Source organism: Curcuma longa, chromosome 2, assembly GCF_044706935.1.
Source record: "Curcuma longa cultivar G26 ecotype Majalengka, Jawa Barat chromosome 2, ITB_CL_G26_1.1, whole genome shotgun sequence".
Lineage (NCBI taxonomy): Eukaryota > Viridiplantae > Streptophyta > Magnoliopsida > Zingiberales > Zingiberaceae > Curcuma > Curcuma longa.
In genome coordinates, this window is record NC_133862.1 from 11,967,717 (window position 1) to 11,989,737 (window position 22,021).

The window sequence follows — 22,021 nt, forward strand, 5'->3', positions numbered from 1 at the left end:
TGGATGCTTCTAGACTCTAGTACTCTCAAATGTAAATTTCTTTATATGTTGTTTTAAAAAGCATTTAGGTTTCTAAATTAAATTCTCTTTTATGGATTCGTAATTTAATATATTCCCTGTTTATATTTTTAAAACGGTTATTTATCAACACTTTTAAATTGAATTCTCCTTAAAAATTTGTCATTTCATATATTCCTATTTTATATTTTTTAAACAGTTATTTATTAACATTTTAAAAAATTTAGTTGTTTTTAACGTTCAAGATTAATTTATTAAATCCCGCTTTTAATATATTCCCATTTTATATTTCTAATTCAGTTATTTATTAACACTTTAAAAATAAAGATTATATAAAGAAATTCATTTGGTTTTTTTGATTTGAGGTGAAATTTTTTTTCTTCTTGTTCATCAATAATATTTATAGATTCACTAACAGTTTTAAAAATATGTTAAATAAAATAAATTTTATAAAAATACATATTTAAATTTATTTTAAATTAATTTAAGTAAAATAATAAATAAAATTTCTTACTTTATTAATATATTTAAAATTTATTTTAATTAATGTATATCTATATCAACTAATAATTATAATTAAAATTGAGAATTAACTAAAATTTCTCACAATTAAAAAAAGAAGGATTCACTGCTACACTTTCTCTTCATCTTTTCACATGACCATGGATATAGCTTTTGCAGATCTCCCATTAATGATCTATCATCTATGATCGATAATCTATAATTGAATACCAGTGGAGACAGTCTACCCAATATCATGGCTTGCAAGAAGGATTATATCTTGCTGTCTCTAAGGATAGCTGTGTTGGTTACGACATGATCATGGACTTGTAGAAAAGGATAAGAATTCAAATTTCGATGAAGTCAGGAACAATATTTTCCTCCTCCTCCATTGTGACGATTGATCTGAGTACCAGTGGAGACATTATCTTGTCAAGATATCATGGCTTATCCACTTTTACAATTCTACTATGTTGTAACCAATTCAGTTCTGTGCCTCGACCCCCACGGCTCTTCTCAAGACACTGACAAATTGGTGGCAAATAAAAATAAGAACAAATCAATTGGAAGTTTACCGATCAATGATGTCAACGAGTAAGACAATTTCCACATCAATATCTTTTAACACAGAGGAGGTTCCTCCTCCTCAGCGTTTGCCTTTGCATTCCATTCTGACAGCAACGTTGCAGAATTAAGTATTGAAGGAATCATGTTCCGGCCTTGCCGATGGCAAGAGAGCAGGCATTGTTTAATTCCCTGGGAAGCAAAAGATGGAAAGCTAATCCGCAACTTGCAATTAATTTATGAAACAACTTTGTTCGAGTTCGCCAGCTGATGTAAATAGGTACGTAATGGTGGACGGAGTCAGAGCTTGAGGGAGAAGAAGGCGAGAGGGAGGGAGGAGAAACGGCATGGGGATTTTGGAGGAGGCGCACAACGTGAGGGTGGTGGGCCGGCGGGAAGGGCGGGCGGTGGTACTGGCGCACGGGTTCGGGACGGACCAGTCGGTGTGGAAGCACCTGGTGCCGCACCTGGCGGCGGACTACCGGGTGGTGCTGTTCGACCTGATGGGCGCCGGCACCACCAACCCTGACTACTTCGACTTCGACCGCTACGCCACCCTCCACGGCTACGCCCTCGACCTCCTCGCCATCCTCGACCACCTCCGCTTGGGGCCCTGCATCTACGTCGGCCACTCCGTCTCCGCCGTCATCGGCGCCATCGCCTCCATCTCCCGCCCCGACTTCTTCTCCAAGCTCATCCTCATCTCCTCCTCCCCCAGGTCCGCCCACCCCTTTAACTCAACCTTCCATTCTTCCAAAATCACTTCTCCATATTCTTCTGAAATGGGCAGGTACTTGAACTGCGCGGACTACTTCGGCGGCTTCGAGCAGGAAGATCTGAACCAGCTCTTCGACGCCATGAGGTCGAACTACAGGTCGTGGGCGTCCGGGTGGGCGCCGCTGCTCGTGGGCGCGGACATGGACTCCGTGGCGGTGCAAGAATTCAGCAGGACCCTGTTCAACATTCGCCCAGACATCGCCCTGAGCGTGTTGCAGACGATCTTCCAGAGCGACGTCCGAGGCCTGTTGGGCCTCGTCACCACCCCGTGCCACATACTGCAGAGCACCAAGGATCTGGCCGTCCCGGTCATAGTCTCTGAGTACTTGCACGCCCACCTCGGGGCCAGGTCCGTGGTGGAAGTCATGCCGTGCGAAGGCCACCTCCCGCAGCTCAGCTCTCCTGACACTGTCGTTCCTGTTCTGCTCAGGCACATACGCTACGACATTTCTTGCGAGAGCCGGAACGGTCGCTCTTGATTTGCTCCTTCGCATGAATATTATGTAACAACTGAAGTCGATGGTGATGCAGACTTCCATGGATTGCTTCTGTGTCCTTCCTGCTTCATCTAATTAAGCAATATTTAGTTAAACAAAAGATCAAAACAGTGAACAGTAAGTTATATAATGCTATTTAGATCAAAACAATATTCTAGTTCAGTGGATGACATGCACGAAATATACCATTACACAGCTGCTGTTTGACGAAGGATGTCATGGAGATATGATCCCGAAGGCAATAGATATCAACTCGTTGGACAAGAGGAAACCATCAGGATCACTCAGACGAATGAATGCAACTCCATCCTCCTCCCTGGTCTTCAACTCAAATTCATGGTAAGTCAATAAGTTTCTATCATCATCCATGGCAATCACATGACCACTCTCCACATACTGTCTCAAGGCTTCGCACAGAGAATGTGCTAGTCTCCTCCCAAAGGATCTAGCAAAGCTCCTCAAGTCGAGACCTCTTGCAGTTCTCAGTGATAGCATCACCACATCCATCGCCATATCCTTTGTGTCAACTTGAAAGTCATGATGCTTTGTTCCTTCTTCCAACTTTTGCACCCATTCTGTATACTCCCTCAATCTTCTTGGCCGTGAGAACCTCATGCCATTTATGTAGCTTGCAGATCCTAGACCGAATCCGTAGAAAGATCTGTTAAGCCAATAGGTAAGATTGTGCTTGCACTCGTACCCATCCAAACAGTAGCTACTGATCTCATAGTGGTTATAGCCTGCTTCTGAAAGCATCTGGGAAGCAATCTTGTAAAATTGGGCAGACTGTGATTCTGTGGGCAAAGGAAACTCCCCTGGAGAATACCTGGATTATCAGATTGAAACAAGTTACTTCATCAAGCAAACTGATAATGTATGTGATTGATATGTTGTACATAGATAATGTACATACATCAAAAATTTTTATTTGGTGACAATCTATTCAAGTTTGTTTTCCATTATTTATCTTCCCCATCCTTGAGTTCTCTCCATGGTTTGATCTTCCTCTTACTCTTCTTTCCTCTGATAACCATATATGGGTCCAACCTATGCCGTAATGGCAGGCAAGAGATCCCATGAGGCATGATCCAAAATTATAAGTGCCCTTTCACTAACATAGATAAAATGTGAATATGTAGAAGAAAAATAACATTTCAATGTACATTTTTATTATTGATCCACAGTATGTTTCTCTCCTTAACTATATAATATATTCACATTTCTCATAATTCTAATGAGAAAAATAACTTTCAAGTCCCTCTAAACCATATGAGAGATTTTGATAGACCTATCTTTATAGTTTATTGTTGACTATTCGAAAAACTAAATGTCATTATTTCTTTAAAATTTCAAGAGAAATTTATATATCTCAGAAATCATAAAAGGAAAAAAAAACTCATATGAGAGATATTCCTTTATATTCTATAAACATTTTATAAGTTATCTCGAAATCTTCATATGAGAGATCTAGCCTTATCACTTTTTCTAATACTGTGTGAGATGGTTACTTTATAATTTCTCTAAATCTTCATGTAAAATCTCTAGATATCTCTAAAATCATATGAGAAAGCATTCTTAGTGACTTCTCTGAAACAGCATAAAATCAATTTTATGATTTTTCTAAAACTCTATGAGAAATTTCCAAACCTCTATAAAACCAAATCAGAGGTCTACCATTATAACTGTTTTATAACCATTGAGCTTTATGATTTCTCTAAAACATTATGAGAAATCTTCAGACACTAATGTCTTCATCGTATTCATGCTTAAGAGAAATTACTGTAATCTTAAGGTTTCTAATGATAATTAAACATAGACACATTAAAAATATAAAGATAATCTTCACAATTTTGGTAAATAGATCAAATTTTGCACTAATCTCTTTTAAAATAAGCTTCCACTAGCAACACTACATTATATGACTCCTGATGCCAATGTGGAAACCATATTTCAAAAAAAAAACATTTGAACTTCAGTCTTTGGTTAATGGAACACTAATCATATCACCTATACTCTCTTTTTATCAAGAGATGTCTAACTATAAGGAACTTTACTTTAATGCATTTGGATCCACTTGACCTCGTATTCTCTTTCTGAGAGTGACTGTCTCAATATACTTTGTGGTTTAGAGATGGAAGGAACAACATTCTTGAGTTTAGTATAGAGCATTTATATCATGACATATTACTCAAATTGCATTGTGGATAAAGCAGAAAAAAATGCTTTGTGCTTTTCCATAAAACATCCTATCATATGGGCATATAGGTGTAATCTGGAGTAGAAAGCATGTCAGGATGACATTTGAATTTGAGTTTGTTGTCACCTATAAAGCATGCTATTCTATAACAAGAATGAAAAACCTAATTTTCTACAGACTCTAAAGTCCAGTGGTTCAGGGATGGAAAATTTTTCACAGGTAGCCTTGAAGAACATTCTTGAGTCATTTAGATAGTATAGAAAATATACCGTGAACAATACTTAGATTGCATTGTGCATAAAATGCCTTCCCATAATGACAGAAGTTTGGAAATCATATCATCATGACATCTAAATTTGAGTATTTAGTCAACTATAAAACTCTATGCTTCTATAACAAGAATGAAAACCTAGTTTTCTATCAGTAATTGAATTCTTTATTTGCATCAGTTTGATGATCCATACTAGGATTTAACATATATCCGTGAACCATGGTTTGTGTCTTCCTCATCCTTGAGGAAACTTGTCAACTTAGTCAGAATTGATCTAACAAGATGAAATAATGAAGGAGGAGGAATGCTCACAATTGCCCAAATTTTGTTCCTTGTTCGATTTGCAAGTCATAGATTGAAAGATGCGTAGGCCGAGCGCGAATGGCGCATCTCAAGCTCTCTTCCCACATATCTCGAGTCTGATGAGGCAGGGATGAGATGAGGTCCATGCTCCAATTCTGAAGGCCAGGACAGCTTGTGACCATTTCTATAGCTTCATAGACCTCCTTCAAGCCATGGGCTCTCCCACAAGCATTCAGAAGCTCCTCCTGGAAGGCCTGAACTCCAAGAGACACCCGATTCACTCCCAGCTCAAGCAGCTGCGCCAGCTGCTCCTTGTCGAACGTTCCAGGGTCCATTTCGATCGACACTTCCGGGCTTTCGCAGAAGGAAAATTTCACACTCAGCGCGTCGAGAATCGACGAGATGAGGGTCGGCGGTACCAGCGAGGGCGTGCCTCCGCCGAAGAACACGGTCTGAAGGGGCGGGTGTTCGTCGGAGTCTGAAACAGGGGGCTCTGTGGCGGCAATGTCACGGAGAAGGAGGCGGCCGTAGCTGGAGACTCTGGGGTCGGCATCGGGGAGGGCGGAGGAGCCGAGGGCGACGATGGGGAAGTCGCAGTAGTAACAGCGCTTGCGGCAGAAGGGGAGATGCACGTAAGCGGAGGTCGGCGGCGGTGATGCCGATGAGGAATAGTCACAAACAGTTGGTGGGCGGCGGAGAAGGTAGGCCCTGCAGCGGGTACGAGGGCGGACGCAGAGAATGGAACGATACGAGAAGGAGAGAGCGCGATCGAAGAGGGCGGATCTCAGCATTTAAATTGAACAGAGAAACGACGGATAAGAAGAGAGCAGCGGAGGAGTTCTGGCTTCGTCGTCCAATGGACACGACGGAGCCCTTCCACTTTAAGGGGCAAAAATCCTTTTTTAAAAAAATTATCAAAAGACGCTCTATTTTATTTATTTATTTTCATTAAAAATAGATTCTCTGATATTATTTTTATTATTATCTTATTTAAATTTTAAAAACAATCATCAAGTACATTGTTCAAAATTTAAATGAGAAAAAAATAATTAAAAAATAATATAGTGATGAATAATGAGATAAATATATATAAGAGTTGGGCTTCTTTTTGTTAGAAAATCAAAATGAGAGGATTCCAAAAATAACAAACGGTGGACATGAATAAACACTGCAATGTGAAATGAATATGTTAGACGACTTCCGGATATAACTGAGATGATTATGACGAAATAAATTTACAAAAAAGAACAAAGATTTAAATCTCAACAAAGTCAAATAATACCCTCCTCACAGATAATCAGGAAGATCGTGAAATCGATGTATGAAACTGCTGAAGTGACAAATTTCATCTGGACAAAAAAAAGAACATGTTGGATATCAATGGATAAATCATAAATGCGTCTGAAAACTGCGCGAGACGAACATACCGGGACGATAACCTTGTGATATACCCTCGATGCACAAGACCGCCCAATTCATTAACTAATGAAACAAAGGTACATTTCTTTACACGAGAAGATTCATATTATTAACTAGAGGAAATTATAGGAAATTCATTGAAGGGCAGGTTCAATTATCATTCTGGTGAAAAGTAATGTTAATCAAACAAAACTTGATGGAAAGAATCGCTGCAATTTTATTTCATTGCGCTTCTGCGAGCAGTGGCTACGGAAAGAGAAGGATGGCTTAAGTAATTGTGCGCTGATACAGAGGGAGAGCTCCCAACGCCTCGCGCTCTGCACTCTCCTTTTTAACCTAACAAAATCCCAAAAAAAAAATTTTTGTCAGAGTACAGCCACATTATTTAATAAACTGGGCGACCTAGATTAGCATTGCATGTGATTGCCAAACCTAATGATTCGAACGAACAAAGAAAAAGAAGAAAAAATCAACGCCGTTGAATTCAACATGCAGTAAAAGGTGAAATTCGCCACCGGTCTCACATGATCAAATCCACAAGTATCTATAAGGAGGTAAATCTAGAAACTGTAATTGATCTATGGTAAAGGACATTAACTCAGCTTCGGAGATTTGACCCTTGTCCACTATAACAAATCTGCCTCGCAGTAACCAACTCAATTATGACCCGAAGACTAGCGCCATTCAATACAACATAACACAAACTAGCACAGGACAATAACAAACCACTAGCATAAAGCGTTTCATTAAAACAGCCAAGAATCATGCTAACTGTCTAGTGAGATCTGGGTACATGATTTAGTTATTACATTGATTGATTGTACTATGAATGGAATATCACAAGAACTGAAAGTTTTAAGATTGCAGTAAAAATAAGTAATTTGCTTTAGTAAAAATATTAAATGATAGCATATTATTTAATGATAATGACCAATCTAATGAACCAAAAATATTGAAACAGAAGAAATACATCATTGTTTTGCAAGTCTAGAGATTAACTAAAAAGGGATTTAAAAAATCTGTTCTGCAAACATTCCGAAGAGATTAACCTTATGCATATCAATAAAAGAAACATTTTCCCAAAACATCCTAGAATATTTTGATCAACATTAATGAATCCATCTCTACTATAAGTTTGAGAAAATGATAGATAGTTATTGTTAAATTGAATCAAAACATTCAGAAAAATGTGTCAACTCAATGAACAGATAAAGTATCAACAAAAGAAAATTAAAGTAGTAAAGAACAGATTCAGCAAAAGAAGATATTGATTTTAAATTTAACATTTGATTTTGAGATGACTGAATTCAGATCACAATTCAGTAATAGAATTCACTTTCAAACAGACATCTATATTTGCAGGATTTAGAACAAAGTGCAGCCAATGTATGGTTAAAAGAAATACTCACAAGGGCAAGCATATCTTTGAGATAGCTTCTAAAAGGTGTCTGCAATGCCTGTAAGATAAAGACATTGTTAACGTGGTGATAAACTATAGTGAGAAAAGATGAAATGTTTTACTCCATCTCACAGTAATAATGTCTGAAGAACATTTGCCAATTCTATGGAATACGGGTTGAAGTACACATGTGCAGTTATTTTATAGCCAGGAGGAAAGCTCCTTAAAAATAAATAAATATAAATTTCACTTGCTTAGGGCAATAACTAAAATTATTACAATGAACTTTATAATACACAAGCATACTAGTAGAAAAGGGTATTCTCTCACTTGACATAAGATCACGACCAATTATCCAAAATATCTTAGAATCATACATGTTGAGTCATATCTGATAATTATAACAATAAATATTATAACATTCAGCATACTAGTAGAAAAAGGCATACTCTCACATGACAAAATCAGGAACATCTATCCCAAATATCTCAGAATCATTCATGTTAAGTCACAACTGATAATTACATTGAGATGCTGCAATTAATAATAATAGTTAAATCACCAGTTCACAAGAAACTCTAAGGAAATAAAAGAATGGCCTTTTCAATTAAGACATAAGCCAAAAGTAAATATGGACGCCTAAGAGAAGTCTAACAAATCGATCTCATTCTGCTAGACATCATAAATAAAAACTTGTCAAAATATTGATTTTCTGCTGAATCCATCTTTTGTTAATTTTTCATCCACAGTTAAATAAGGAAATGGCAACCTAAACAATATGAATAAAACCAAAATCAAATATCATACCATCACAATTTCAAAAGACAACATATAGGAAAAACATGTGAGATTTTGGGTTTATTATTAAATTTCAGTGTTTAATTATTTCTCAAGTAGTGATGGAGTAACAAATTAATTGAATTTACCTTATGTTATTTAGGTGCCAAATCATGCTTTTAGCAAGCGGAAAGGAACATTAACATAGGACAGAATTTGTTATTAACCTAGAACGTATGGGATATATTTGTTAAAATTGAAAGGTTTAGATGTCAAAACCGGAGAAGTAGGTCAAAAGTACGATCATATAAAGCTAAGTAATCAAAGATAAACACTTTCTCATACCGATTACTCTATTGGACGAATAAGAAAGCAAATATAAAATTGCACAAAAAAAAGATAAATAATCGGCCGTTGCAGGACTCAGCCTCCAAAATCCAGAGGTCTCGTAAAACTCAATCAATTAGGCAATAATGTCATAAACCACAGAATCATTTACGAAACACAAGAAAAAAGAGCAAGCGAAACCTGCAAATCCTCAGGTAGGTATTCGTGCTTCATGGATAGATCCATCGCACGTTTAAGGCGTTGGTTCCTGGCGTCCACCACTTCGCGCGGCAGCCTGTTCAGGGCCTCCTTAATGTCCAGATCGTACATCGGATCATACAGATCCTCATATCTCAGCCCTAAACCAGAAGAATCTTAATTCAGAAGGGCGAGAAAAATAATCCGGTAATCCAATAGCAGAATCGATGAGATCACCATATCTCTTGAGGCGATTGGAGATGGCTTTGTAGTGCTGAGCCGCAAACCAGTTCCGGCGGGGGTCGGTGAGCCACTTCAGAAACGAAGACGCCATCCTCAAATCGGGCGATGCCTGACCGATCGATCACCTGGATCGCCTCTGTGTTGCCGCACGTCTCCACCCCCGCCTCTATATCTTCTCGGTTAGGGTGGAACTGAACCACGGGGAAGATCACAAATTGGGCCGAGCTTCATGCTGTCACGGGCCTTATCCGGCCCAAGCCTGTTCAACTTGCTTTCAAAAAATAATTAAAAATATTATAATTTTAAAGATTTTTTTAAAGATACTTTTCTTTTAAATCTTCTTTTTTTCCCCAAAATTTTTAATTTAGTTTTTTCTTTTTTTTTTAATAAAGATTAGACAGTTGAGGCTTGCCCGGCCGTACGATCGCATTCACCAATTCGCCGCGTACACGAACCGTTGGCGTTAGGTCTGGCCCTCGCCAGCGGATTGACACGTGCCGATTTTTCAACGGTAGAGATCATTAACTTCGAGTGTTCCCTGCCCGGCTGCCACTTGACATAAAAAGGCCGCGTCGTCGTCGTCGTCGTCGTCGTCGTCTTCAATTCCTCCCTCTAGTTCCGGCGATTCGCTAAGCTTTGAGAAGATGTCGACGCTGACGTTTCCCCATTCGCTTCCGTCCCCGGCCGAGGACAGCGAGCAGCTTCACAAAGCCTTCCAAGGTTCGACCCTTCATTCCTCGTTTCGCCTTACACAAGCCAAACAAAGTTAACTTTGGCTTCCGATCCTTATCGATCCGATCCGCGTGCATCTCTAGGATGGGGCACCGACGAGGGCTTGATCATCTCCGTCCTCGCCCACCGCCCTTCCGGCCACCGCCGCGAGATCCGTACCGCGTACGCTGAGATCTACGGTGAAGACCTACTAAAGTCGCTCGAGAAGGAACTCACCCGGCACTTCGAGGTCGGCCCGTTTACGCATTCTGATTCATTCTCCTTTTCGTTATTTTTTTCCCATCTCTTTCTTTGTTTTCTGTGGTGGGATTTTATTCCGTTCGAGCGCAGAAAGCGGTGATCCTGTGGGTGCTGGAGCCAGCGGAGAGGGACGCTATGCTGGCGAATGAAGCCGCGATGAAATGGAGCCCCAGCGATCGGGTATTGATCGAGATAGCGGTGGCGAGGACAGCGGATGAGCTGTTTGCAACCAGGAGGTCATACCAATTTCAATTCAAGCGAAGCCTTGAGGAGGATGTTTCTGCGCATACTCATGGGGATTTCAGAAAAGTGAATTCCTTGTTCTGATTACTGGCTTTATCCTTTCTCGATTCGAGCTATTCTTGTTTGTTGATCTAGATTTATTCTGTCTTTTCTTTTTGTTCCTTATACTCTGGTAGTGTTAACTGTCAAAGAAAGAGATAGAACACTAACTTGCATACATTTATGGAATGAGCAAAATCTTAAACTTCTTCATAGTTCATGATTTTTGAACGGAGACTTCATTTTCTTTACAAATTGGGACTATGTTTATTCTTTATACTCTGTTAGCTTTAGTCTGTCAAAGATACATTGCTGTCATTAGCAAAGCCTTAAACTTCCTCATAGTGGAGTTCATAATTTTTTAACAAAGACTTTATTTTACACAAATTGGGCACTGGAAACAAACTTGACAAAATGTGATTATCTTCTGCAGTGTTGTTTCTTTCCCACAATTTAGTTGAGTTGGGACAGTGCAGATGTTGGTTATAGAATGCTTCTATTTCCAGGAGCTTGGTCGTCAGTAATTTTTAAATTTCCTCAGGCATACTAGCAATCAAGTGCAACTACTGAAGTTGTATAATTGTAATTTCAATCGGGGTTGAAATAAACATCATTTTGAATTTTCCCTATACAATATAAATGAGAAGGATTCACCTAGTTTTAGTTTCTCTGACTCTTACATGCAAATTAAATTATCGCTTGCGCTAGACATCTATTTTCACTATAGGCCAAACCAAAGACTCACTTGAATTGCAACTTGCTATAAGTATAGTTGGATAAGTCATCAACCTGAGTACATACCCCAAAGAAATATTTTGTTGTATCTTTTGTATTTGATTCATAAGATATTTGTAGAAATTAAACTTGCATGTCATTTTATGTTAGTCTTCCTTTTGCAAGTAACTTAATTGAAGAATATTTGTTTCTTAGCTCCTTGTACCACTTGTAAGCTCATACCGCTATGAAGGAGCTGAAGTTAACATGTCCTTGGCAAAGTCAGAGGCGAATATACTGCATCAGAAGATAAAGGATAACGATTGCAATCATGAAGAAGTAATTAGAATCCTTACTACGAGGAGCAAAGCACAACTTTCTGCAACATTCACTGACTACAAAAATGAGTTCGGTAATTCAATCAACAAGGTACATTTTACTTGCAAGTCAGCACTCCAGTTGTGAGCTCACTCTATCCAACATAATTTGTATTAGTCATTGTCAAATAATCTTGTCTAGGTTTACATAGCATCAATAGTTCTGTAGAAGTTCTTGTTTTTTCCAATCTTTTAATTCTTTTGCTAGTCGGTCACTGTTATAATACCATATCACTGTCTTTTGGGGCTTGTTACAATTTAGATTGAACTACAAAATTGTTTTGTTTAGTTCGTATGCACTTTAATGGGAAGTACTCTATGTTTTTTTCACTATGGTAGTCACACCACCATGAATTGGTGCCCCTACGAGTAGGGGCCGATATCGGACTTGAATTTCTATTTCTACCTCTCAAAGAGGTAAATTAGGCAAATTCTTATACAGATTTTCTAAAGGATATCTTCTTCACATGGATCGGATCTTGATCATGGTTTTAGATAGTTATATAAGGAATAGTTGTACTTTGAATTAGATAATTATTGTATATAATATAAAGAATACTAATATTAGTGTATAACCACCCTTCATAGAGATCTTTACGAGGAGGATCTCTATAGAATATGCATCCACAAGTTAATCTTGTTCCTTTTTTTAAGAGATACATCACAACAAATATCTTTTACATATGTCATAATTTCATTCATATAATTATTCATACTGGCAATTTTTAATTGAGTTGAGACTTTTAGTAAACTCTTGAATTGGTCAATGATTTAGAAATACAATTTCCACTTGCAACAAATAAGTTGAAAACAGGGTTACACTAGCTAACAACTCTTACAATAAAAAAGTCTCTGGTTTAAACTAGTCATGATTTAACTAGGAGCTAGTCCAAGCTGGTGATAATTTGGTGCGCATAAATGGAATCAAAGTCAACTTGTTCATTTATAACTGACATGGGCTATAGTAAAGGTCACGTGGATAGGACTGTATCTTCTTTTTGACCTATCTCATTTCCTTTTGGTACTAGAAACCAAATCTGGTTGAATCAGAGCATGTTGAAATTTTGTGATTATCATAACAAGATCCAAAGAGCGGCCACATGCATTTTAGTTTCTAATGTTGATTGAGATGATTATGATGAAATTTTGCCAATTTCCACTTCTAGTGATAAAAAAACCTAATTACTTGCGAGGTACTGTTTTCAGGACTTGAAGTCTGATCCAAAAGATGAGTTCCTTTCGGCGCTGAGGGCCATCGTACGCTGCATCACATGCCCTGAACGATATTTTGAGAAGGCCATGCGTCTTGCAATGAACAGAATTGGTACAGATGAGGAGGCCCTTACTAGAATCATAACTACACGAACTGAAGTTGACATGAGGTTAATAAAAGAGTTGTATTACAAGCGCAACAACGTGCCACTTGATCGCGCGATACAGAAGGACACTAGACGAGATTACAAGGATTTCCTGCTCGCATTGATTGGGAACGGAGATGCCTGAGTTTTTGGACGCTATATTATCAATTCTAGCACTAACTTAGTGCTAGGCATGAATAAGAGTTCGGCGTGATCTATGCGAATCCGAAGATGCTATAGCTTTTTTGTTTTCGTACCTGTTCGATCAAACTTTGCAATTTGTATTCTATGATCTGTTGTCGTTTGCCTTACCTTTTGTCTAAGCATTATGCCCCTCACAAGAGTTCCTCTATGTTAAAGGCATTTTAATTATCTTTTGTATAGATCACAGGGTGCATGTACTGAATTCGCCAAGAAGCTTGGCATGTTTCTCCTAAACACAGGGTGCATTTTGGCTCCACGTGGACGGAGTCAAGTAGTAAAATCATTTGAGGATCTATCCACTCAGTGGGGGCCACAAACGACGACGAGAATAATAACAAATCTATAACGTCAGCATCTTGCTAACAGTCAACTCTCGAACTATTAGTGAATTTTGTCCTATCTAATAATTTAATGAAAGATGGATTAGCAGGAGCTCAAAGTCAAAGTAAATGAGCAAGAGAATTGATTTATATTAACTCTTTTATTTTGATTTTCTGTCATAAATTTAAAGGCTATTTTAATGATTAAAGAGAAGAAAGTTTTAGATAAAGACAACGATCAAATTACACAGGACAATGACCGAACACTCGCCTAAATATTTCAGTTTTTTGTCACTGCATTGGTTTCCTTTCTATAAACAAGCCTTTATTTCTGTTTTGGGAAACGACAAAGATTGAGCGCATTCAGAAGTTGCGCAGCAGGTCGACCAATCTCGCCAGGTTGAGAAACGACGAGCCGTCAGGCCGCGCCGCCCTTGCCGCCGCCTCCTTCCACCCCGCGGCCCTCCTCCTCATCTCCCTCCCCTTCTCCCCGTTCCCCATCAGCTCCCTTATCAGCCCCTCCACTTCCTCCCTCCTCACGTTGCTGTCGATCTCCATCCCGTTCCCCCACTCCGTGCACGCGTACCTGCAGTTGGTCTGCTGCTCCGCGAAGAAGGGCCACGACAGCATCGCCACCCCGCCGACGATGCTCTCCAGCGTCGAGTTCCAGCCGCTGTGCGTCAGAAACCCTCCCACAGAGGGGTGGCCCAGCACCTCCTCCTGAGGGCACCAGCTGGCCAGCATCCCGCGCTTCCGAGTCTTCTCCACGAACTCCGCCGGCAACACCGCCTCGTGCCCCTGCACCAGATCCGGACGGATCACCCACAGGAACTCGTACTCTGAGTCCGCCAGTCCCCACGCGAACTCCACCAGCTGCTCGCTGCTCATCACCGTTATGCTCCCGAAGTTGACGTACACCACCGAGCCCGGCGCGCGGCCGTCCAGCCACTCCAAGCACCCGCTCTCCTCCTTCCAAAGGTTGGAGCGGAGCGAGGCCAGGGCGTCAGGGATCTGGTGGTGCTGAAGCAGCAAGGAGAGCGGGCCGACGGTGAAAATCGGGGGGAGGATCGCCGCCATCGCCTTCAGGACCGATCCCTCCAGCTCGTCGAAAGTATTCAAGATTACAGCTGCGGCGATGGCGGCGCGCTGTGCGTCGCGGTTTCCGCATTTGAGCATGATGTCGTCCCGGTCGGTGGTCCGGATGAAGGACGGGAAGTCCCTCAGCCGCATGTTCTTCATTCCCGGCACCCAATCGATCGGAGTATCCAAGAATCCGTTCGTGATGTCGCTTTCGTCTATCAACACACACACAAAATTGTTGATTGCTTGGTAATTCTTGTGAAATTTAGAGAGAGACATAACAAGATTCGATTACGTTTGAGGGGTGTGAGGCCGCGGTCGATGAGGCGTTGGTACTGGAGGTAGCCCATGAAGCCGCAGGCGCTGGTAGTCCAGAAGACGACCTCAGGGATGCGGAGCTCCCTGGCGGCGTCCAAAGTGAAGCTCATGGAGCCGTCGGAGACGATGCAGGAGACCGGCGGCGCGTCGCCGCCGTCGGCGTTAAGGCGGTGCAGGAGGTCGAGAAACGGCAGGAGCGCGTGCTTGGAGATTGAGTCACAGAGGGAGGGGACATCCTGCGTGGCGTCGGTTTCAGAGGGTGGGAGGCCGTCGGGGATGGACTCGAAGCGGAAGCCCGGGTCGGCAGCATCCGAAGGGACGACGGCGCCGGAGCGGAGCAGGCGCATGTGGTTGAAGTGGGTGTTGACGAAGGTGATGCGGAAGCCGTAGAGCCGGAGGAGCTTCGCCAGCTTCATCATCGGCGTGACGTGGCCCTGAGCAGGGAAGGAGATGCACACCGCATGAGGCTTCTTCTCCGGCTGACTCGGAGCGTCACCCATGGCCACGCTTATCCCTTCTGTCCTTGCTCCTCTGCTTCTGGCTTGCACCTCAATATGAAGCCAAGAAAGAGGCATTTTCGCCATTAGCAAACAAAATGAAAAGACCAAACTAAAATGTCAACTGATACAGCTTGAATTGACCGGCATCACACCTAGCCAGCACTATATGAATTTTTTATAGCAGATTGGACTCGAACGTATATATTTTGTATTTAATAAAATAAAATTATAATAAATAATATGAAATATGATTATTTATGTAAATCAGACAAATAGAACATAACACTTTAGAATAATGAATCCATCGTGGAAGTTAATTGTCAATGGCTTCAATATAAATTTTTTGTAAATTTATCCTGTGGTCAATGTAAAATTTTTGTTGGGTTGGATCAATCATGGAATAAAAAATTAAAAATCTGAATTATAAAAAGTAAAATTGAGAGTTATCCTCTAAAATTTTTAACAAATATGAGGTGAGGTAAAAAGTGGCAAATATTAATTACTAGAATAAATTTGAAAAAGTATTAGTCATGCATTAGGAGTCAGACGTTCACTGCCCATAATCGCACGATAGGCAAATGCTTTCTGAGCAGGATTCAAACTGTAATTCTCTTAATCTAAGTGTTTTAGTACATTAGGAAAAGATCATGTATCTTCTTGATGCTTATAGAGTTTGTAATTTAATGAGGTTGTGGTCTTGTTAATTGAGCTAAGTTAATTTGGCTAGGATGACTAAAGAAAGAATGATATGAAACATTCAAAGGCAGTGAGACAAGGAACATAAAGCTAATGTGATGAAACTCTAGAATTTTATATAACTCAATGAAATTGAGTTGTATAAGTTAACTTCGAAATTATATGGTATGGAATAGATCTTTATCTGATTGAAATTCAGACATACTTCATGCATAAAAGATGTATTATGGATATTATCTTGTGCATCTTATGAAGATTTTGGTATCAGGCCATAGAGACAGAGAGGCAACCAACTTATCCTCAACACAAGATCGAGCTCTTCTCTTCAATCGAGGCAGGATTCTTCTATCAGTCTTGATATGCTTGTTATTATCCTCATAATCATAGAATTGAGTTCCTCTTCCTGATCAGGATGGAATTGATCTTTTGGTATTCTTGATATTCTTGTTATTATCCTCATGATCATGGGATCAAACTCCTCTCCTTGGTCATGGTGGAATTGACCGTCTTCAATCCTTATGATGTAATAGACTTATTCATTCAATGATATCCCCGAGTGCGGAGTTCTTTCCACCCTATCACTGTTGACAGTCTCATACTTATTCAATCAGATTTCATTCAATTTCACTCCTCAGTTCGATTTAGAGGGGGAACATGTGATGTTGCTTGGATAACCCCAATCGGGTTGTCGTCTTGTCTTGGTCCATTGTGGCAGTCGACACCCTCTAATTCATCGGGTCCCACTAGGCCCTGGTTTCTTCTACCCGCACGACCATAGTGATTCCCAAGCTATGAAGGGTCGTTGTTGAGCGGGTTCTCTTTGGATTCAATCTCCAACATTCAATGACGTGAGAGCGACCCTAGCAAGGTAGTCTATACAGAAAGCGACACCTTGCTAACGACTCGATAGTGTTAGAGGTACGACCCAACTGTTGTTTCCTTTAACACACTACTCTTGTTCATGCAGCCAGTGGGCTAGTCGTGCCTTGCTTGTGTAATTGCCAACATGACTCGCTTAGGATTCATGTGGTAGCCTACGTGGATATTCCATTTTCATGGCTATATAAGGCTCAACAAACGTAAGTGAAGGTATAGTTTTCTTGTCTCAAACGGAGGTTACTCTTCTCCCTCAAATCACTCTCTTGCGTACATGTGAACTTCCTCTCTCAGACCAATACTAACTTGACCATCGGAGGGGTTTCATTGGCAACGCCAACCCCCGCTAACGTGCTTTGACTCGTAGGCCACGAGGTACAATCGGCTAAAAGACGGACGCAACCACAACTCCAAGGAGAAAGGAAGAGAAGTGGCTTGAGCCCAAGGGAGAAGAACACCGTCACCTCTCAACAAAGGTAAATTAGGCAAATGCTCACAGTGAATTTCTAAAGGATGTCTTCTTCACACGGATCGGACAAGTTCTTGAATTAGTCAATGATTTAGAAATACAATTTCCACTTGCAAAAAAACTAAGTTGAAAACAAAGTCACACTAGCTAACAACTCCTAGAGCATCTCCAACGCGCGTTATTAGCGCGTTAATAAATACCTTTTTATTCTCTCACCATCTGAGCTGGAGGAGTGATCACATGAACCCATCTGACGTGGAGGAGTGACAACAGGAATGCGTTCAAAGTTCTAAACGCGTTAATGTGGCAGAGGTGGGTCCCACGTGATTTTTAAATATTTTTTTAAGTGTTATAACTCTTCTACGATGCTCTTACAATAAAAGGAAAGTCTATTAATGATTTTCTGACATAAATTTCAAGGCTATTATATGTTTTTATAATTTAAATTTTTAATTTTTTTAGATTAATTAATTTTGAAATGATTTGATCCTATAAAAATTTTACACTGATCTCTAAAATAAATTCAAATAATACTCGCGTTGTTAAATATCCATCACCAGATCTTCAATTAATCATGTTCCATTGGATACAGATCTATAATTTTTCATATTTTTTTTATTAAAAGTGCATAATCTCGTATCGATGCGATCCGTAATATTCTGATATTAATGATTAACAGAGCACCGTACGAGTGACAATTTCAAGGTTATTAATGATTAAAGAGAAAAAGGTTTTAGATAAAGACAGCCATCAATTACACAGAGGAAAGGCCGAACAGTCGCCTAAATATTTTGGTTTTTAGTCACTTCATTGGTTTCCTTTTATAACATGAATCCTTTATTTTCTGTTGAGGGAAACGACGAAGTTTGAGTTCATTCAGAAGTTGCGTAGCAGGTCGACCAATCTCGCCAGGTTGAGGAAAGACGAGCCCCCCGGCCGCGCCGCCCTGTCCGCCGCCTCTTTCCACCCAGCCGCCCTCCTCCTCATCTCCCTCCCCTTCTCCCCGTTCCCCATCAGCTCCCTTATCAGCCCCTCCACTTCCTCCCTCCTCACGTTGTTGTCGATCTCCATCCCGTTCCCCCACTCCGTGCACGCGTACCTGCAGTTGGTATGCTGCTCCGCGAAGAAGGGCCACGACAGCATCGCCACCCCGCCGACGATGCTTTCCAGCGTCGAGTTCCAGCCGCTGTGCGTCAGAAACCCTCCCACGGCGGCGTGGCCCAGCACCTCCTCCTGCGGGCACCAGCTGGCCAGCATCCCGCGCTCCCGAGTCTTCTCCACGAACTCCGCCGGCAGCACCGCCGCGTTCCCCCGCACCAGGTCCGGCCGGATCACCCACAAGAACTCGTACTCTGAGTCCGCCAGCCCCCACGCGAACTCCACCAGCTGCTCGTTGCTCATCACCGTTCTGCTCCCGAAGTTGACGTACACCACCGAGCCCGGCGCGCGGCCGTCCAGCCACTCCAAGCATCCGCTCTCCTCCTTCCAAAGGTTGGAGCGGAGCGAGGCCAGGGAGTCAGGGATCTGGTGGTGCTGAAGCAGCAAGGAGAGCGGGCCGACGGTATAGATCGGGGGGAGGATCGCCGCCATCGCCTCCAGGACCGATCCCTCCAGCTCGTCGAAAGTATTCAAGATTACCGCTGCGGCGATGGCGGCGCGCTGTGCCTCGCGGTTGCCGTAGTTGAGCAAGATGTCGTCCCGGTCGGTGGTCCGGATGAAGGACGGGAAGTCCCTCAGCCGCATGTTCTTCATTCCCGGCACCCATTCGATCGGAGTATCCAAGAATCCGTTCGTGATGTCGCTTTCGTCTATAAACATACACACAAACAAAATTGTTGATTGCTAGTTAATTTTTGTGAAATTTAGAGAGAGACACGACAAGATTCGATTACGTTTGAGGGGCGTGAGGCCGCGGTCGATGAGGCGTTGGTACTGGAGGTAGCCCATGAAGCCGCAGGCGCTGGTAGTCCAGAAGACGACCTCAGGGATGCGGAGTTCCCTGGCGGCGTCCAAGGTGAAGCTCATGACGCCGTCAGAGACGATGCAGGAGACCGGCGGCGCGTCGCCGCCGTCGGTGTTCAGGCGGCGCAGGAGGTCGAGAAATGGCAGGAGCGCGTGCTTGGAGATTGAGTCGCAGAGGGAGAGGACATCCTGCGTGGCGTCGGTTTCGGAGGGTGGGAGGCCGTCGGGTATGGACTCGAAGCGGAAGCCCGGGTCGGCAGCATCCGAAGGGACGATGGCGCCGGAGCGGAGCAGGCGCATGTGGTTGAAGTGGGTGTTGACGAAGGTGATGCGGAAGCCGTACAACCGGAGGAGCTTCGCCAGCTTCATCATCGGCGTGACGTGGCCCTGAGCAGGGTAGGGGATGCACACCGCATGAGGCCTCTTCTCCGGCTGACTCGGAGCTTCACCCATGGCCACGCTTCTCCCTTCTGTCCTTGCTCCTCTGTTCTGGCCTGCACCTCAATATAAAGCCACGAAAGAGGCATTTTCGCAATTAGCAAACAAAATGAAAGACCAAAACGAAAATTTCAAATGATGCAGCTTTATTTGACCAGCACCACACCAAGCCAGCACTATATGAATTTTTCATGGCAGATTCGACTCGAACGTATATATTTCTATATAATAAAAAAATTATAACAAATAATATGAAATATGATTATCTATATATAAATCAGACTAGTCTATATTTCGAATACTCTAAAATAGATAAAAATCGAATTTCAACCAAGTCGAAGTAATATCCTCATTCGTCATGGTTAATTCTAGTTTTTCGATTTACCTCTTTATAGATGATGATGAGATCGATCGTGTGAGACTATTAGGATGACGGATTCTATCTTTTGTTGAAATAGTTCGAATACCCAAATAGAACATAACACGCTACAACGATGGATCAATCGTAAAAGTCAATTATCGGTGGTTTCAATATAAGAATTTTTTAGATTTATCTAGTGACTAATGTAAAATTTCTATAGAGTTGGATCAAGGAATAACCAGTTTGAAGAATTAAAAACTTAAATTATAAAAAAAATTCTTCAGAGTTATCCTCCAAAATTTTTTACAAATTTGATGTGAGTTTTAAAATGACAAATATTAATTTAATAATTTTTAAAATTATTCTGATATTCAACATTTACTATTTAATTAATCTTAAAAATAATCAAAAAACAATAGAATATTCAACACTTAGTATTTAATTAATCTTGATTATTAAAATTCTTCAGAGTTATCCTCTAAAATTTTGTACAAATTTGATGTGAACTAAAAAATGATAAATATTAATTTAATATTTTTTTAATAATTCAGATATTCAATATTTACCATTTAATTAATCTTGAAAGTAACAAAAAAAATTAGGATATATTCAACACTTACTATTTAATTAATTTTGAAAGTAATCGGAAAAAATAATCACATACATAAAATATATTAAATGGGAATTGATCCCTCACTGTCTGAGAAGTTAATCTTTCGCTTTACCGTCATGCCATTACTATTATTGGGGGCGTGTAGTGGACCTCATAACATCATAATTAATTAGTATGAATGGACTTCTAAAAATAAGGAAACTCTCCATTTTTTTTTCTTATTATTTTATCATTAAAAATACTATTACAGAGTTTTAGGTGAAACAACTCAATCACATTAATAGCTAGAGAAATAATAATAAAAATGCATGGATCCTGCCTCATCCGACTCTATTTGATATAAGTTTTTTTTTTATAATCTAAGTATTTAATATTTTTAACCGTCAAACACATTAAAATAGTTTGTCAAACCTCGACTTGTTGAAACTTCATCCTTGTCTAGTATTTGGTTGACCTTAATTTATACGATTTTTTATCCCTTAACATTCGATTAACCTTAATCTATTAAAATTTCATCATTGTCTAACATCTGGTACGGTCACCTTTGACCTGTTAAGGCTTCATCCATATGTCAAGTGTTCAATCATTCATGATTCACTTGAACTTCACTTGTGTCAACATCTTATTAGACTTTCGATCATCAAGTGTTTGGTTAACTATGATCCACTTGGATTCTCCGTTTTGTACTAAGTATTTGGTCTTTCATGACTCACTTGGACTTTTCATCTTAAGTCAGGTGTTCAGTCCTTTATGACCCACATTGACTTCCTCTTATATGCTAAGTGTCCGGTCAACCGTGACTCATTTGGTTGTTTTCGCTGTCAAATATTCAGTCAACCTTGACCTACTTAATTCTTTTTCACTATCAAATATCTGATCAACTTTGACCGACTTAAAATCTAAGTAACATATTGATCAAAAATCAAAAAGTCAACTCCATTCAACTTGAACTTCGTCAACCTGATCAACCGTAGTCAGAGGTCAATTACA

The 22,021-nt window shown here is 40.6% G+C and overlaps 5 protein-coding genes and 1 pseudogene across 5 annotated transcripts; 2 read left to right on the forward strand and 4 right to left on the reverse strand.

Moving 5' to 3' along the window:
- Positions 1-1,415: 1,415 nt before the first annotated feature.
- On the forward strand, positions 1,416-2,432 carry LOC141821251 (putative esterase D14L). The gene is made up of 2 exons (XM_074708656.1): positions 1,416-1,801; positions 1,874-2,432. The coding sequence occupies exons 1-2, from the start codon at positions 1,431-1,433 to the stop codon at positions 2,337-2,339; spliced, it is 837 nt and encodes a 278-aa protein (XP_074564757.1). The 5' UTR covers positions 1,416-1,430; the 3' UTR covers positions 2,340-2,432.
- LOC141821249 (uncharacterized) lies at positions 2,218-5,919 on the reverse strand. Its single transcript, XM_074708655.1, has 3 exons — positions 5,138-5,919; positions 2,544-3,183; positions 2,218-2,428 (listed from the first exon to the last, which is right to left on the reverse strand). Exons 1-2 carry the CDS (start codon positions 5,917-5,919, stop codon positions 2,574-2,576), a joined length of 1,392 nt encoding a protein of 463 aa, XP_074564756.1. The 3' UTR covers positions 2,218-2,428; positions 2,544-2,573.
- Positions 5,920-6,585: 666 nt separating this feature from the next.
- On the reverse strand, positions 6,586-9,678 carry LOC141822094 (cytochrome b-c1 complex subunit 7-2, mitochondrial-like). The gene is made up of 4 exons (XM_074709519.1): positions 9,486-9,678; positions 9,252-9,409; positions 7,957-8,004; positions 6,586-6,883 (listed from the first exon to the last, which is right to left on the reverse strand). Exons 1-4 carry the CDS (start codon positions 9,580-9,582, stop codon positions 6,815-6,817), a joined length of 372 nt encoding a protein of 123 aa, XP_074565620.1. The 5' UTR covers positions 9,583-9,678; the 3' UTR covers positions 6,586-6,814.
- Positions 9,679-10,106: 428 nt separating this feature from the next.
- On the forward strand, positions 10,107-13,537 carry LOC141821743 (annexin Gh1-like). Its single transcript, XM_074709095.1, has 5 exons — positions 10,107-10,211; positions 10,307-10,452; positions 10,554-10,772; positions 11,676-11,888; positions 13,043-13,537. The coding sequence occupies exons 1-5, from the start codon at positions 10,136-10,138 to the stop codon at positions 13,337-13,339; spliced, it is 951 nt and encodes a 316-aa protein (XP_074565196.1). The 5' UTR covers positions 10,107-10,135; the 3' UTR covers positions 13,340-13,537.
- Positions 13,538-13,895: 358 nt separating this feature from the next.
- LOC141821898 (7-deoxyloganetin glucosyltransferase-like) lies at positions 13,896-15,650 on the reverse strand. Its single transcript, XM_074709277.1, has 2 exons — positions 15,094-15,650; positions 13,896-15,013 (listed from the first exon to the last, which is right to left on the reverse strand). Exons 1-2 carry the CDS (start codon positions 15,614-15,616, stop codon positions 14,082-14,084), a joined length of 1,455 nt encoding a protein of 484 aa, XP_074565378.1. The 5' UTR covers positions 15,617-15,650; the 3' UTR covers positions 13,896-14,081.
- A 2,705-nt stretch (positions 15,651-18,355) lies between these two features.
- Positions 18,356-20,149, reverse strand: LOC141820548 (7-deoxyloganetin glucosyltransferase-like; annotated as a pseudogene).
- Between the last annotated feature and the right edge of the window lie 1,872 nt (positions 20,150-22,021).

Bases quoted from the DNA above. Each gene is read 5' to 3' on its own strand.
- LOC141821251 (XM_074708656.1), top strand. From the start codon at position 1,431: ATGGGGATTTTGGAGGAGGCGCACAACGTGAGGGTGGTGGGCCGGCGG. The intron at 1,802-1,873 runs GTCCGCCCACCC...TGAAATGGGCAG, and splicing joins CTCATCTCCTCCTCCCCCAG to GTACTTGAACTGCGCGGACT.
- LOC141821249 (XM_074708655.1), bottom strand. From the start codon at position 5,919: ATGCTGAGATCCGCCCTCTTCGATCGCGCTCTCTCCTTCTCGTATCGT. The intron at 3,184-5,137 runs GTGAGCATTCCT...CTGATAATCCAG, and splicing joins GGAACAAAATTTGGGCAATT to GTATTCTCCAGGGGAGTTTC.
- LOC141822094 (XM_074709519.1), bottom strand. From the start codon at position 9,582: ATGGCGTCTTCGTTTCTGAAGTGGCTCACCGACCCCCGCCGGAACTGG. The intron at 9,410-9,485 runs GTGATCTCATCG...CTTCTGGTTTAG, and splicing joins CAATCGCCTCAAGAGATATG to GGCTGAGATATGAGGATCTG. The intron at 8,005-9,251 runs GTTTCGCTTGCT...TTTATCTTACAG, and splicing joins ACCTACCTGAGGATTTGCAG to GCATTGCAGACACCTTTTAG.
- LOC141821743 (XM_074709095.1), top strand. From the start codon at position 10,136: ATGTCGACGCTGACGTTTCCCCATTCGCTTCCGTCCCCGGCCGAGGAC. The intron at 10,773-11,675 runs GTGAATTCCTTG...TTTGTTTCTTAG, and splicing joins CTCATGGGGATTTCAGAAAA to CTCCTTGTACCACTTGTAAG. The intron at 11,889-13,042 runs GTACATTTTACT...TACTGTTTTCAG, and splicing joins TCGGTAATTCAATCAACAAG to GACTTGAAGTCTGATCCAAA.
- LOC141821898 (XM_074709277.1), bottom strand. From the start codon at position 15,616: ATGGGTGACGCTCCGAGTCAGCCGGAGAAGAAGCCTCATGCGGTGTGC. The intron at 15,014-15,093 runs GTAATCGAATCT...GTGTGTTGATAG, and splicing joins CGGCCTCACACCCCTCAAAC to ACGAAAGCGACATCACGAAC.